The sequence below is a fragment of the Rutilus rutilus genome (assembly GCF_951802725.1).
Source record: "Rutilus rutilus genome assembly, chromosome: 18".
NCBI classification, from domain to species: Eukaryota; Metazoa; Chordata; class Actinopteri; order Cypriniformes; family Leuciscidae; genus Rutilus; species Rutilus rutilus.
This window is the reverse complement of record NC_140231.1, coordinates 214,520-231,691: the sequence shown is the minus strand read 5'-3', so window position 1 is coordinate 231,691 and position 17,172 is coordinate 214,520. Positions and strand designations below refer to the sequence as shown.

Below are 17,172 nucleotides of genomic sequence, written 5' to 3'. Positions count from 1 at the left end.
CGTTTGTTCGGGGGCTCAACTCTTTTTTTGTTTGAAGCTCCGGGCGTCTTTGTTGTATCAGACGCCATCAAACAAAATGGGGGGATCAATCGGATCAAAAAGTATGCCACTGGAGCGTAACGCCGACTTAAAATTGGCCCATTCAAAAATCAAAAATAATTCTTAATTGAATTCTACCATTTCTCCCGAATAATACTCAAAATTCTCCCATAAATTAATCAGTTTTGCCACACGACATCACCTGCTGCTCACTCACTCACGCATGCGCCATGACATCGCATCGAAAAAAATGCTTTCTTGAAGTATAGCTTTCTTCTTGTGTAACAGAGATTCAAGTGGTATTTCTTGATGTAGTGTCATACTGTGTTAAGTGAAAATGGTTTTCCAAAGTACTCTTGAGCCCATGGGGCTGTATTTAACAGAGTAGCATGATGGTTTCTCATGCAATGCCATCTGAGGGCTTGAAGGTCATGCACATTCAACAGAGGTCTCCTCCCTTGCCCTACACAGACAGATTTGCACTACACAGATTTCTCTGGATTCCCTTAATCATTTCACAATATTATGTATGGAAGACGGTGAAAGACATAAATTCTTTGCAATGTGATTTTCGAATTGTTTGACAATTCTATCATGATATTTGGCAGTTGTGAGCCATGATCCATCTTTGCTTACAAAGTCTGAGAAGCTCTTTTTCACCCAAACACGATACCCTTAACTATTACCAATTCACCTGCTCATTGTGGACTGTTTCAAAAGAGTTGGATAATCTAACTTGGATAATCTTTTCACTTTGTTTTGCCTCTGTCCCAACTTTTTTGTAGTGTTGAACCCGTCAATGTCAAAATTTGTTTATATTTACAAAATACAATTTATGTTGTTCAGTGAAAACATTGGAAAACTTTTCTTTGTACTTTTGTCAGTTAAAATAGGGTTCAAGAGAATTAACAAATCCCAGATTGTGAATTTTATTGCATTTTACAAAATGTCCCAACTCTTCTGGAAATGGGGTTGTGATAAAACATTGTGAATTCTCTGTGTTTAGTAGCCATTTCAGCACGTTGTTGTGGGAATAGCGTGTCCAGAACAGGAGTCACGCATTATGACCAGCACAGTCAAGTTTGCTTGTGCTTTAAGTTATTAAGTTTATGAAATAACTTATTCTCCTCTTATTGTTACTTGCACCTCATGCAACATGTTTAGCATATCCTTCTCTGTCAGCACAGGATTTACATGTGATAAATGCAGGGAAATAGTAAGGCTGACGGGGAAGATTTCAGAACTCAAGGGCTTTAGATACTGCTTTGGATGCGACTAGCTTAGTGAACTCTGTACACTGTTTGGTTCTGGCTGAAGTAGAGCCTGTGCAGCAGGGCGACTGGGTGACGGTGAGACGCTGTAGTCGCGGGACAAAACACTGCTCTTCCGTTCCGATAACAACATTAAACAGGTTCTCCCCACTCAGTGCAACACCCACTGAGAATCCTGTTGATTGTGCCCTAGTTATTGGCGATTCTATTACATGGAACGTGAAAATAGAGACACCAGCCACCATAGTCACATGTTTGCCGGGAGCCAGAGCGCCTGACATCAAAGCAAATTTAAAAGTGCTGGCAAATGCTAATCGTAAATTTTCTAAGATTATTATTCACGTCGGCACTAATGATGTTAGACTCCGCCAGTCGGAGATCACCAAAATTAATATTAAAGAGGTGTGTGAACTTGCAAGTACGATGTCAGGCACTGTAATTTGCTCTGGCCCCCTTCCTGTTCGCAGGAGTGATGAGATAGTCAGTAGATTGTCCTCACTCAATGGCTGGCTGTCTAAGTGGTGTCCGCAAAATAATATAGAATTCATAGACAATTGGAAAAGTTTTTGGGGCAGACCTGACCTGTTGAAAAGAGATGGTATAGTAATTTGGCACATAGTCTTAGAGATAAAACATGACAATCTGGGGCTCAGGTCAAGAAGCAGACAGACTGGCTAAACCGACCGTCTGCTAGCTGTCTCACGTCACCAAGGTCAGATAAATCCCATCACATAGGGACTCTTTCACCTAGATATCAGCATACAGAGGCTGTGTCTGTTCCCCGAATTTGGAAATCCAAAAAACGTTTCAACCCATCTAAGGTTAAAAATGTAATTGAAGTTCAACAAATAAAAAACAGCTATAATACAGATGAGCAAATGATAAACATGAACCTCATCTGAAAGGCAAAGGGGGAGGTGTCGCTGTAATTTATAGTAATATTTTCAAAATCACTAAGAAATCTAGTCTTAAATATACTTCTTTTGAAGTGTTGGTTCTTAATGTAAAAATATATAGTGTAAATGACAAATCACGTTTGAGATTTGTGCTGGCTACTGTATACAGGCCACCAGGGCACCATACAGACTTTATCAAAGAATTTCTATCAGAATTAATATTGACTGCAGATAAAGTCCTAATTGTTGGTGATTTTAATATACATGTAAGTAAGTAAGTAAGTAAGTAAAAACTTTATTGTCCCACGAAGGGAAATTCGTCTTGGGCCATCACCCATGCTGCCATCAGTATACAATTAACATACAACAAATTAACAAACCAGACAATATTAATAATATAAATTGCGTAAGTTACAGCTCCATACCACCACTATTTAACATCTTTATAGACGCTGGAATAAATGAGTTTTGGAATCTGTTCAATCTGCAGCGAGGAACTCTAAACCTCCTCCCAGAAGGCAGCAACTCATACTCTAAGTGCAGGATATGCGACGGATCGCACACAATCTTTTTAGCTTGCATTAAAGTAGCCTGTTCATAGAGAGTCTGCAATGATGTCTGTTCTTTCACTCCAATAATTTTCCAAGCAGTATGGATCATCCGTAACAGTTTAGTTCTACGTGCTACGGACAGGTTACCAAACCAGACTATAATGTTATATCTAATTACATGTACATGTAGATAACGAAAAAGATGCATTGGGATTGGCATTTAAAGACATTCTGAACTCTATTGGAGTTAGACAACACGTGTCAGGACCTACTCATTGTCGTAATCATACTCTAGATCTAATATTATCACACAGAATAAATGTTGATGCCGTTGAAATTCTGCAGCAGAGCGATGACATCTCAGATCATTATCTAGTCTTGTGTAAACTTCATTTGGCCAAGGCTGCAAAGCCGACTCCGTGTTACAAATATGTTAGACCTATCACTTCTGCCACTAAAGATTGCTTTATTAATAATCTTCCTGATCAGTTTCATCATCTCAGCATCCCAGATAGCTTAGAAGAACTTGACTTGCAACAGAAACTTTTAACTCTCTCTTTTCCAGCACTTTAGACACAGTTGCTCTGTTGCGCTTAAAGAAGATTAAAGAAAATAGTGCAACGGCGTGGTACAACGAGCACACTTGGGCCTTTAAGAGAGCAGCCAGAAAAATGGAGCGCAACTGGAAGAAAACAAAAATAGAGGTATTTCGCATTTCATGGAAAGAGAGTTCGATTGCATACAGAGAGGCTTTAAAAGCTGCTAGATCTGCTTATTTTTCAACCCTATTAGAAGAAAATAAACAAAACCCTAGGTATTTATTTGAAACAGTGGCTAAACTAACGAAAAAGAAAGCTTCAAGCCCAGAAGTTTCCAGGCAGCACATCAGTAATGACTTTATGAACTTCTTCACTTATAAGATTGATAATATCAGGGACAAAATTATAACTATGCAACCGTCTACTACAGTATCGCATCAGGAGTGCATTGTAGTCTCCCTGAGGAAAAATTTGATTCATTCATTGCTATAGGAGAGGAAGAATTCGCTAAACTCATTAAATCATCTAAACCGACAACATGTATGTTAGACCCTATACCGACTAAGTTATTGAAAGAGATGCTTCCAGAGGTCATAGATCCTCTTCTTAATATCATTAATTCATCTTTGTCTCTAGGATACATACCAAAAACCTTTAAGCTGGCTATGATTAAACCGCTTGTTAAAGAACCGCAACTTGATCCTACAGAATTAGTCAATTGACCTATGGCTAAGCCACGCCCAATCCACTTACTCGGACAAACAGTCAATATTCGCGCTATGGCAGCTGTCACAGTAGGAGACATTTCACAGGAGGCAATTGATGATTTTTGGAGACGGAAAGATTATATATCATCTCGAAGTTACCAAAAGGGCCTTAACTATGCATTGGAGGGTTATATTAATAATTTTATTGTTGAGAAGGTCGATGAAAAGCTTCAGATCCAGACAAAGATTTACAGGTCACAGTGTAAACGTTATAGTTTGGTGCTATTTCGCTTTAAACGCTCGCTTTATACGCGCGTCCTATTCGCTTTGGACGAGCTAATGGATTAAAAATGTTCAAGCGTCGAACTAGACGCGATACGCGCAAATTTGATGCTCTATTCGCGTTTGGTGTGAACGCAGCATAATGAACAGGCTGCGATGTCAATATTGCAATGCTGAAATGTGTGTGTGTGTGTCAGAGAGAGAGAGGCGCGGGCGCGATCGAACAGTGGAAACATAAAAACAAACTTCATCATTTTGTTCAGCTAGAAGCTAGGCTAACGTTAGCACTTAACTTTGTTGACTTAACTTAGAACAGATGTAGACATCCTTGTTTAATTTATCCACGTTTAGTTGGTGTTGTGGTCTAAGTTACCGCATAACTTAATCCAGAGCAGACACTTATCTCGGTTGAGATGTGGCTTGGGAAAGGGTAAAAAATACACACCGTAGCCCAGCCTCTCAGGATACCTAGTGTCGGAGTTGCATGTACCCCATGCACACCGTTTGACCATTTTAAACTTAAAATAAAATAAAAAAAACATAAAAACGAATGAAAACTGACTAACTGCAATGCATTTCAATGGACGTGGAAGCAGAGAATGTCCGAGTGTATTAGGTTAGCTATGCGCACTGTGATTGGCTCATCGCGTTTGGGGGCGTGGCTTAGCCATAGGTCAATTACAGGCCGATCTCGAATCTACCTTTTCTGTCAAAGATATTAGAAAAAGGCGGTATCCTCACAACTAGGGCTGAACGATATTCTGTTTTAACATCGACATCGCGATGTGCGAATGAGCGATAGTCACATCGCCGGAACATGCGATGTGAAGGGTAACGTTAGTAGCACACAGTAAACACGAGATTGTTGTATGGCTATTTGCTGGGGTGACATACGCGTTCCGCGTGCCTGCACAGTAATTGGTTCGCTGTGCTGCAGCTCACGCTCACAGCCAACATTCACTGGCAATCCTATAGCTAAAAATGCGCTACGAAGAGGATCCGCCGCAAAAAAGTCAAAATCAGCTATTTGGGACTAGCCTATTTCGTCTACAAAAAGGAGGATGTTGACCAAAAAGAGGTAGGCTACTTTGCTGGAGTGTTATAAAGTTGTGGATGTTTTTTTTTTTTTTAAGTCGTTTATTTTTCGTGTTCGCATTTATGAGGAAAAAACAATGTTATTAAGGACGCGACCGTTATGAAAGCGGCAGTAAAAGACTGCTTTAAAACTTTCACAGATACCTCAAACAGAAAGCACAAAGCCTTTCTTTAAAACGAATTTCGTTTCGTATTAATTGTATCTTAATTTTAATCAGTATTTCATTATCCAATTTCCTGGATTTAATAAATAAATATTAAATAGCCTATAGCAGCCAGCGCCTGAACTGGAGATTATAAGCTATCATCCATGAACCGCAACTCAGCATAAAAGGTAGCCTACTCGCCTCACACACCTAATACTAATAATAATAATAATAATAATAATAAAATAGAAATATTACTATTATCTACAGAAATCTCTACTTTTAAACAGAACCATTCAAAAAATAATAATAATAGCCTAATCTGTATGAAAAGTGCATTTCTCCCGATCACTGCTGCGAAGATCGCGAGTCAGTATTGTCAACTTAATTTTACAGAAAACACTTGTTTATTAATAAACAATTAAAATGTCACATCGCAATATTTTACATATTATTAATCATTACTTTTGCTGGTTATAGGTGCCGTTTACATGAACGCGTCACTGAATCAGCACAGAAAACATAATTTTTCGGGTCCTAGAACCTGAAGAACGTTAGGTCCTGTGAAGAACGTTCACCGAATTCTGAGAGAAATATGTTTCTGGAATAAAATATTAAGTGGCCTTTTTTTTTACTTGTAATGAAGCTTGCTTATTAGTGAAATTATTAATAACATGGAATGGTAATTATTGACTTTAGCCTGGATTGATGGCTTGCAATATCGCGATATATATCGTTGGGAAAAAAAAATATCGCAATGTAATTTTTTTCCAATATCGTGCAGCCCTACTCACAACTGTGTTCCTTTTTAGAAAGAAATGATATCTGCGAAGATTTTCAGTCAGGATTTAGACCGTACCATAGAACCGAGACTGCTCTCGTTAGAGACACAAATTATTTGCTCTTATCATCCGAACGTGGTTGTATCTCTCTATTAGTGTTACTCGATCTTAGTGCTGTATTTGACACTATTGACCACAACATTCTTTTAAATAGACTTGAAAATTATGTTGGCATTAGTGGAATTGCATTAGCATGGTTTAAATCATACTTATCTGACTGTTATCAGTTTGTAGCAGTAAATGAAGAGATGTCTTATTGAACACAAGTTCAGTATGGCGTACCACAAGGCTCAGTACTAGGACCACCGCTGTTCACTCTGTACATGCTACCATTAGGAGATATCATTAGGAAGCATGGAATTAGCTTTCACTGTTATGCCGATGATACTCAGCTCTATATTTCTTCACAACCTAACGAAAACTACCAATTCACAAAATTAACGGAATGCATAGCTGATATAAAAAATTGGATGACTAGTAATTTCCTACTACTAAATTCTGAAAAAACAGAGATTCTAATTATTGGACAAAAAACGTCCTCACGTAATAATCTAGAATACTGTCTAACACTTGATGGCTGCTCTGTCAAGTCCTCGTCGTCGGTTAGGAACCTGGGTGTGCTCTTTTATACCAATCTTTCATTTGAAAGTCACGTGTCTAGTATCTGTAAAACCGCACTTTTCCATCCTAAAAATATATCTAAATTACACCATATGCTCTCATTGACAAATGCGGAACAATTAGTCCATGCGTTCATAACCTCAAGGCTAGATTATTGTAATGCTCTACTGGGTGGTTGCCCTGCACGCTTAATAAACAAACTACAGCTGGTCCAAAACGCAGCAGCTCGAGTTCTTACCAGAACCAGGAATTATGACCATATTAGCCCGGTTCTGTCAACACTGCATTGGCTCCCTATTAAACATCATATACATTTTAAAATATTGCTGATTACTTGCAAAGCACTAAATGGTTTAGCTCCGCAGTACTTGAGCGAGCTCTTAACGCATTATAGTCCTTCACGTCTATTGCGATTTCAAAATTCCGGCCAGATGATAATACCTAGAATATCAAAATCAACTGCTGGTGGTAGATCCTTCTCCTATTTAGCACCAAAACTTTGGAACAGTTTTCCTAACATTGTCCGGGAAGCAGACACACTCTGTCAGTTCAAAGCTAGACTAAAAGCACATCTCTTTGACCTAGCATACACATAACACATTATAGACTTCTATAATTCAATTTTAGGCTGCATAGATCAGGTCAGCCGGAACCGGGAACACTTCCCATGAATCCTGATGTACTCACTACATCATAAGAAGAATGGCATCTACGCTATTTTTGTTTTTGCCCGAGGATTTCCCGCAGCCTGGATCCAGGCTGTATCCAGATCTGATGAAGGACCTTCGCCTGGACCCGATGTCATAGCGGGGTGCTAAAGTGCCAACTAGTTTCTCCTTATGGAGGATCCCTTTACCACTCTACAGATAAAGCGTTGTCGGGAAAATTCGGTTCGCGTATCTACCCCCAAGTGATAAAATTCTGTATCAGACAAGTAGTTAGTAGCCAGACAAGTAGTTTTTTAAGGCTTGGTTTGTAGGGAATTACAAACCTGCGCACATATATTCATATGCGCATACCAATAGACTGAACTCATAATACACCCTTGCACGACATCAGCATTCTCACAGGTTTCGCGTTTAAAGTCTGTGTAGAGTTTCCTGTTAAAGCGGTGTCGTCTTAGCGGCCCCCAAGTTAATAACTAATGATCGTTGCGACGGAAGTGAATCAATCAAATTAAGCTGGAATTTGATTGATTCAAATAGCTGGAAAATAACTTTATTCAAGAACTGCTATAAAGCCAAAACAATCTCTGTTACTTTAAACTATCCTTGTATCTCTGTAAAGCCGCTTTGGAACAATCTACATTGTTAAAAGGGCTATATAAATGAAGATCTAACCCTAACCCTAAATATAGCTGCGAGCAGCGATGACGGGCCCAAGGTAGCACCGCCACCCCGGTGCCTTTAGCCGTCTTGAGCCCGTCATCGCTGCTCGCAGCTACATACATATATATATATATATACATATATATATATATATATATACACACCTTTTTTTTTTTTTTGGGACAAGACACAGAGAATTTTACTTGCCTGACCTGATTAGAACAATGAAAAAAATAAATAAAAAATAACTAGGGAATCACTAAAATAAGAGAATTATTCTGATTTTATGATACACTCAAAATATTCCACAACAAATCCTTTAAATTTAATGATATTCAGAACGGAACAAGAATAAAACTATAAACAAGCCAATACGAAATTGAATCAAATAAAAACGAAAGTAAGCAGTGTTGGGCTCACGTAACTCTCATTAGAATCAAAATGTCTCAACATTTGCGATGTATTTGGATGCTAAACTATTCTTTATCATAGGCTTTGTACTTCACTCACGTTCCAATATCGACGGAAAAAATCATCCTCATTGTACTACTGACTATTCAAACAGAGCAGTGTAAAGCAAAACAATTATATGCATTCTCCACTGAAACCGTATTGATTTTGAGAAGTTGTTTACCAGAGAGATATCAACATTGTTTCAGCATAAGGTAAGAAAACCAATTGGATAGATTTCCAGTTAGATTCAGCATGACTATTGCTACGTTCACACTGTCAGTCCAAATCTGAATATGTGTGTATCCGATTGGAATCTGATCTAAAATTATTGACAGCCCATATTGCGTATCGCAACTGTTCAGATCTGATTTGAGTGTCCCGTGGCACTCTTTCATTTTCAAAACGAATTTCCAAAATAGCATTTCAAGTCTGATTGGATTTCAATCGTATATGCAAAAACATTTTTTTTTTTAAATAAATCAGATTTGAACTGACAGTCTCGCCTTTGATGAGCAAAAAGTTGTTGTTTCAATGCCATGAGAAACATCAATTCTACATTGAATCTACATTAGACAGAATGAGTTCATCACTAATGCTCAATCATTGCTTAATCATTTAATTATCCTATTAGCTTCAACTGTTTTAGTGTTACGTTTTTACTCTCTGTAGATTGGACTCATATAGACAGAGCAAGTGTTAATTTAACACAGATAATTTTACTGTGCTCCTTTACAGCTATGCACTTTTCCAATTTATTTATATTTATTATTATTATTATTATTATTATTATATTTCATAACTACTAATAAGATTTCAGTAAGTTGTGGAAGTGTGCTACAACATAGTAGAGCTTATTCACTTATACAGTTTTCCTGTTTAACATACTTGAGTTTGTCCAGTCTGATGTTTGGATGGTTGAGTGTATCAGAGAGCAGCTTCACTCCTGAATCCCCTGGGTGATTGTAGCTCAGATCCAGCTCTCTCAGGTGTGATGGGTTTGAACTCAGGGCTGAAGACACATAACCACAGCCTTCCTCTGTCACCATACAGCCAGACAACCTACAAACACACAACATCACACTAGTTTGACAGTCAAATGTCACTAACACACAATCATTTGGGGGGTAGCTGTTATTTTCTGTAGTTCAGTCACAAAAGTGAAGTCAACAGGCACATTTATGCTCCACTAAAGTAGAAATATACTTAAGAACAGGAGCAAAGTATTTCTACATTGTCAATAGACCCCAGGGGTTGACACCTGAAGTGCAATTTTTAATTGATCTTATTCATAAAAGATCATCATTTCATAAAAGATAATTTTGTGCTCAATTAGCATTATCAGGAAGAAACAAATATTTCCCCAAAACATGGGGCATTTTATCTTGCTTTTAAATGAAAAGTAAATAAGGCATTTGAACTCACACAGACAATAGTGGCACAAATACTGCTCCTGAAATCTTTTTTTACAAAGTAGTGAAAGAAAGAATATAAAAATAACATTTAAAAACAAAATTTCTAACTTTGTTACTAAAATAAAATAGCTTGCAGATTCTCACACTTGCACTTGTAAACAACAGTGAAATCTTCACTTCCAGGTCAAGAAGCTGTCAATCTGAGATTAATTTGCTGCTTGCCCTGTCCACACAAGGCATTTGTACCAGAATGGCACAGTGATTTACTTTTTCCAGTTTCAAAGAGTTTTTTCATTAATGTTTAGTTAATTTTATTAGTTTATTGAAATGTTACATTCAAAACATTTGGCACAAATCTAATTCCATATTAGTCAAGTGTGGCCAAACTGAGAGCAGCTGTTAAGCAGTGACTTTACAGACAGTGTAGGGATGCAGAACCTGAACACAGAGCAGAGTGTTTGCAGAAAAGGAAACAGGACTGTGCCAGAGATATTGAGACAAAAAAAAAAGAGGACGAAAATGAAAAACAGAAGAGAGCTCAATGCAAGGCACAGAGAGATTGTCAGCAAAGATGTAAGTGTAACCCAGGTCAAAATTGAGCTGATCAGAAAAATAAATATAATTTGTAATAATTATATTCTCACTCAAAATACTGAAATAAATAACATGATGTGTTGCCAAAGTCGTTCTGCAGTGCCATGAACATTAAAATAATTAAATTAACTATAATAATTAAAGCATGACGTTTGTCATAAGATGGGCGCTGTGTATGATGTCACGGAACACATAATTGCAAAAAGAGCACGAGTTTCACAGATCGCGAGTGAAATCAAAGTGGATCAAAAGTGTAATGATTGATTGATTTTGAAGCGGATGATAGCCAATTGCGACCCAGGGCTCTGTCCTGGACTTTTCAGCATTTATCTCCTTCCCCTTGGCAATATCTTCCGCAAATATAACATTCACTTCCACTGTTATGCTGATGACACCCAGCTCTGCCTCTCGACCAAACCCTCGTCCACTCTCCCGCCCACCTCCCTTACTGATTGCATCTCGGAAATAAAAACCTGGTTCACCCAAAATTTCCTCAAATTAAACAGTAATAAAACTGAGGTTATCCTCACTGGCACTAAATCCACTTTATCCAAAACCGACAGATTTTCTCTCACTATTGATAACTCCTCCATTTCACCCTCCCCCAGGTTAAGAGTCTGGTGTCATCCTTGACAGCAGATTATCTTTTCAATCCCACATCAATAACATTATCCGGTCTGCCTACTTCCACCTACAAAACATTAATCGCCTCCGCCCTTCCCTTACCCCCCACACTGCAGCTGTCCTTGTCCACAGTCTCGTCACTTCCCGTTTGGACTATTGCAACTCTCTCCTTTTCGGTTGAAAATTGAATTTAAGTCTATTAAAAACAAACTGATATACAAAAACACAATTTAAATACCAAAATAAATAAATGTAATACAAATAGATATAATTAGATCAAGTAACCACAAAGGAGCTCAAAACCTAAATTTCTTAAAGGGAAAGAGAAACAATTCAAAGAGACAATTCCATGGTTTTATACAATTTTATGGTATATTGGTATTTCATTTAATTTTACATTCATGTTCAATTTTCCTGCAAAGTAAAAGGAAACCATCTCGGTAAAAGTAATTTTTCTGTTCTGTCTGTTTTTTTTTTGTGTGTGTTAATGTGTTTTAGCTCATTTTTGGCCTCTGTAGCGAACCTAGAGTTCTGGGGCCTCATTTATAAAACTTTGCGTAGGATTTGCGTCAGAAGTGGCGTACGGATGAAACATAGGACGTGCGTACGCACAGAAATATTCGGATTTATAAAACCGTGCGCACGCACATCCTACGCAGTTTTCCCTTAATAAATCACAATCAATTCTAAATGTAGCGCAGCTTTTGCAGCTTCATGTCACGCCCATAGTTGCCCATAAATAGTCCGTGAAACGCCCACAAGTTAATATTCATCGATTGCGAAATCATGGCAAACACAGAGAGGAAAACCAAGAAACATAACTTCACTCAATGTGAAGTAGAAATGATCGTTGGCGAGGTGGAAAAGAGGAGTAAAATGTTGTTTGGAGGGCACAGTGTGGGCATTACTAATGCCAGAAAGGCACTTGAGTGGCAAAAGGTTGCAGACGCCTTTAATGCTGCAGCCTCACAACCTCGGACCGTGGCCGAAATAAAAAAGAAATGGTCGGACATCAAAGTCTTCTTGCTGTCTGAAGATGCGTTCACTTCGAATCCTTCCATTTGCCACATCTTCTAAGAGCGCAAGATCAGCCATTGTGCGTCATTACGCATTGTGATGGCATCATGGCATTTTATTACCATCCATTTGATTGCATCTGACAAGCTACAGATGTGTTATGAGGATGAATTGCATAACATGCCAATATTATTGCAGAACATATTTCACTTTTCTTTTTGCAAATATGTGTTAATTTGCATTTCTGTTGTAATCTTCGTTTGATTTTGTTTGTTTTACACTGCAGATCGATCAAACGGGTGTTCGTGTAGGCTGTTAATTGTAAGACTTGCTTTGTGAAGTCTTCATGGTATTTATGAGAGGCAGTATTGCCATTTCTTTTACACAACGGTCTACAGTTTCACACACTTTCACGTGTTTCTTCCATCTGCCGACGGTGTCGCCATTTCTCATTTCACCCATTTTTGTGCGTACGCCTGGGTCAGAGTTTGCGTGAAGTACAGCACATTTTCCTGTCAAGTTTGCTTTTTATAAATACCAATTATTGCGTAGAGAGCGGCGTACGCCTTCTTTTGTGCGTACGCAACGTTTATAAATGAGGCCCCAGGTCCATAGTGTGTATCCTGACATACAGATGATACACACAGAAAAGGAGTAGCTACGGCACACTACATAGCGCTACCCGGTTACACAAGCAAGGACACAGAACAGTAATAAAAATAATAATAATAATAACAATAATAAATGTTATTTGTCTAGCACCCAAAGTACATACAATACAACAAATACAGAAAATCTTATAAGAAGTATAATTTAAAGCACTACATAAAATAAACCAAGTGCATTAATCCATATAAGCAATTCTAAAAAGATGGGTTTTTAATCATTTCTTAACCCTCATCCTTCCCTCACGGGTCAAAATGACCTGAAGCCCTAAAATTATACTTATTATTATTTATTTTTTATTTAATTTTTTGCCAGATAGCTTATTTTATTTCATTTTGATAATATTTTTTCTATTTTTTTAGGCAATTTTTTTGGAGATTTTTTGCTATTTTTTTTTTATTTACCTGTAAATTACTAGATTTGATAAATAATAAATAAACAGTTATTTAAGAACATTACTCACAATTCTTTCAACTTAAATTTAAAATAACTATCAATTTCATGCATAACCCTATTAATTCAGCTCAAAATATCTTACATTTAATGTCTTTGCCGGCCTCTTGTGGAAAAATAATAATATAACATGATATTTATATTTATTATTTATATATTTATTATATTTATAAAATTTTATGAGCAAATGAGCTGTTTCCCCTGGGTCCTAAAGTCAGTTTTTATTCAGTATGCATTCAAAAACACATGTAAACATTATGAAATTTTTTTTTTGGTAAAGTTTTAGCATTTTTAGTTTGAATTGTGAGCATTTTTAGGTTTTTCTATGTGTACTGAAGCATTCCTCACATTCCACTCATTCCTGAGGGGGTCAATTTGACCCGTGAGGGAAGGATTTGTTACTTTTTTCAATTTCAACCACAAAACTACTCAAATCCATCAAATTTTTGTGGTTTGTGGTTGAAGTGCAACAAAAGTCAAGAACACTCAATTAAAAAAAAATAATAAAATGAAGGGAAGGGAAGGATGAGTAGGGGCTTACTAATTGTAATAGGCCCTTCATTCCATAACCTTGGGACAGTAAAAGAAAATGCTCTTTGTCCCATTGTTTTTTTCTACAGTCAAACACACTGAACAAACATAATCCTCCAAGGCAATCCGAGAAGCCATTAAAAACGCTGGGATCCTTGTGAAATCTGTACAAAGACGCAAACAAAGTGAACACTCCTTTAAGGCGGGCGTACACGGTGCGATTTTTGCTGTTTTTACGAGCTCGCAGATGATTTTTTTCACTCGGGAGAAATCGAGTGGGATCGGTGATGCTCGCATGGTCGCGGCTCGCAGCGTGTGAGAGGAATTACGAGCCGAGCACGTTATGAGCACCTGCCCGACCTCCCGATCATTTTTAAACATGTTTAAAAAATTCGGGGAGTCGGCCCGATTTTCACCAGCTGTCCCCTATTACCAAATCATACACAACCACGTGGGGCTATACCTCAGTGGCAGCAACCATACAGCGTGCGCATACACTGTCTCTGTCTCTCTCTCTCTCACACACACACACACACACACACACACACACACACACACCTCTCTTTCTCTCTCTCTCTCTCTCTCTCTCTCTCTCTCTCTCATAAGTTTGTATGTTGAAAGGCTACTGTTCTCTGCTTTACAAAAAATCATTTGCACACACATTTCTGTCATTTTTTCTATCTGAAGCTCTGCCCGCATGCAACATTGACGGTCTCTGTGTTTAGCGCGAAAGCCCACGTGATTGCTGACGGCTCGGGATAAAATTCGTGCAGGACAGTCGTGCCGTGTACCAGCTGCTTTGACGCGATTATGAGTTAAACTGACTCGCAACGTGTGCAATATCTCACGACCTCCCGAGTGTCCGATCCTGGTCCGAACTCGCACCGTGTACGCCCGCCTTTACTCTTCCATTTGTCCTGTTGTCAGCAGACTCAAACGTGTGAAGTATGTCAGAAACTGAATAGGCACCTGGATAATGTTTCCAGTGTAATCAATGGTGATTATAGATAAGTCAACTCATGTCACCTTTATTTATATAGCGCTTTTTATGATACAGATTGTTTCAAAGCAGCTTTACAGAGATAACAGGAAAATAATGCAACAAAGTTTGTTTCCAGGAGAAAATAGTGTCACAGTCCAGCTCAAGTAAGTTCAGTGATGGTTCATTTTTGTTGTACATTTTTTTTTATTAATTTAGCTAATTTATAGCCTGGGTGCCAGCCCGAACCCCGCCCACAACATTTTTTGGTCGGGAAGTTCGGTCTGGACTCGCTCCGTTGAGGAGATATTATGCCCGAACAAAAATTGTTCGGACCAATCAAATTGTCAGGGCGGGCTTTATACGATGATGGACAGATGAGCAACGGTAACGTAATCATCCACGTCACCAAAGAGCGCTTGATTTGAATTAGTTTACAACAAAGACGACTGCTGCTGGAGAATTGAGATTTCACGAGTTCACATTTACAAATAAGTCAGATAGAATAAATGCGTATATAAGATTTCACACAAATAAGTCGATAGAATAAATGCGTATATGACGTGCTGTCCGAGGAGAGGGCTGTGGGCTCGGTAGCCATACTCCCCCGTATTCCTGGTTGTGAGAGAACAAGACAAGAGTGAGGATTCGGGGTGGTGGAGGGATGCTGGAAAACTGTCAAGGAGTGTTAGGTAAGTTGACAGAGTGAATATGCTTCCTCATGCTGATAGGGTAACGTTAGATATGGTATTGTTTGATGACAAGTTGATATTGGATTGATTATTTGTACGTGCTCCTCCCGAACTTTGTTTATGAAACATCATGTGTAGATTCCGCCATCGCGTCTGTTATAGAAGATATCCACAGAGCATTCATTTTAAAAGAGGAACAGAGAGCCGCGACATTTTGTTGGTTGAAAATATGAATGAAGAACATGCGTCATTTACTCCGTTGCTCTGATTGGTTGTAGGTCTATCCAATTGAGTGCAGAGTTTTTTTTTTTCCTGGTTCGGTTGAGACACACCCCATAATCAAATCTCTATGGAGCAGTATCAGACTCACATTCTGACTAGAATCTGAGTATGACGACGTCAGGCTAGCTCAGTGGTTCCCAATTCCAGTCCTCGTGACCCACTGCTCTGCACATTTTGTATGTCTCTCTTATCTGACACACTCAGTTCAGTTCATGGAGTCTCTCCTAATGAGCTGATGATCTGGTTCAGGTGTGTTAAATAAGGGAGACATACAAAATGTGCAGAGCAGTGGGTCACGAGGACTGGAATTGGGAACCACTGGGCTAGCTAATTTATATATACAGGGCTCTCAAGTGTCACACATTGAGCGTGACAGTCACTCATTTCGGTCTTTTGTCACGCACTCCCGCCACATATTGTATTTCTCACGCGGAAAAACTATTTATAATATATTTAATATGCCGCAGCGCCCAACATGTCTCTGGCCGCGCCGCTCTCACTGTGGAACCGGCAGGAATCAAGCGCGTCTCCCCTGGAGTTCTTAGTTGAGCCTGCCAATCAAAAAAATGAAAGGGGCTATACAATAGCCAATCAGAAAATAGCACTATTGTATCTGGGTAAGATTTAACGCAACAACCAATGAAAAAAAATCATATCCTGGAATTGTTTACATGATTCTGCCCGAAAGTTTCGTTCACCCACAGAGGAAATCACTCCGAGCTCTGAGTATCACTTTAAGCCAGTGCTTCTCAATTATTTTCTGTTACGCCCCCCCTAGGAAGAAGTAAACATTTCGCGCCCCCCAACTCTCCGCCGCGACTGTAAATAGTATCATTTGTCTATAAAATTGTTATAAGTACACCTCTGCATAACATTGTATCCTTATTAACATTAAAGAAAACAAAAAAGAAAAAAGAAAGAAATATAGATCAACTTAAAACAAAGAATAACTTTATTAACATTGTTTTTTAGTCTGTAACAAAGAAAGGCTTAAAGTGCATCAATTTGCCAGAAATTAAAATATATAATCAATAAATAATACAAAAATTCTAATTGATCAGCAACATTAACTCTCAGGAGCACAATATTTAAAACACTTTGACCTATAAAACAAAAATGAATAAAACAATTTGTGAAAATAAAATTAAATAT

General features: G+C 38.3%; 1 protein-coding gene across 1 annotated transcript in view; it reads right to left on the bottom strand.

Annotated features, from left to right (window-relative positions):
• The window catches only part of LOC311277420 (uncharacterized protein), a gene marked incomplete at its 5' end in the record, with an annotated part of 199,500 nt that overhangs the window by 157,450 nt on the left and 24,878 nt on the right, over positions 1 to 17,172 (bottom strand). The window contains one exon of the mRNA XM_084387737.1: positions 9,656 to 9,829. Within this exon, the coding sequence (XP_084243863.1) occupies positions 9,656 to 9,829 (174 nt within the window). The remainder of the gene's footprint in view (positions 1 to 9,655; positions 9,830 to 17,172) is intronic.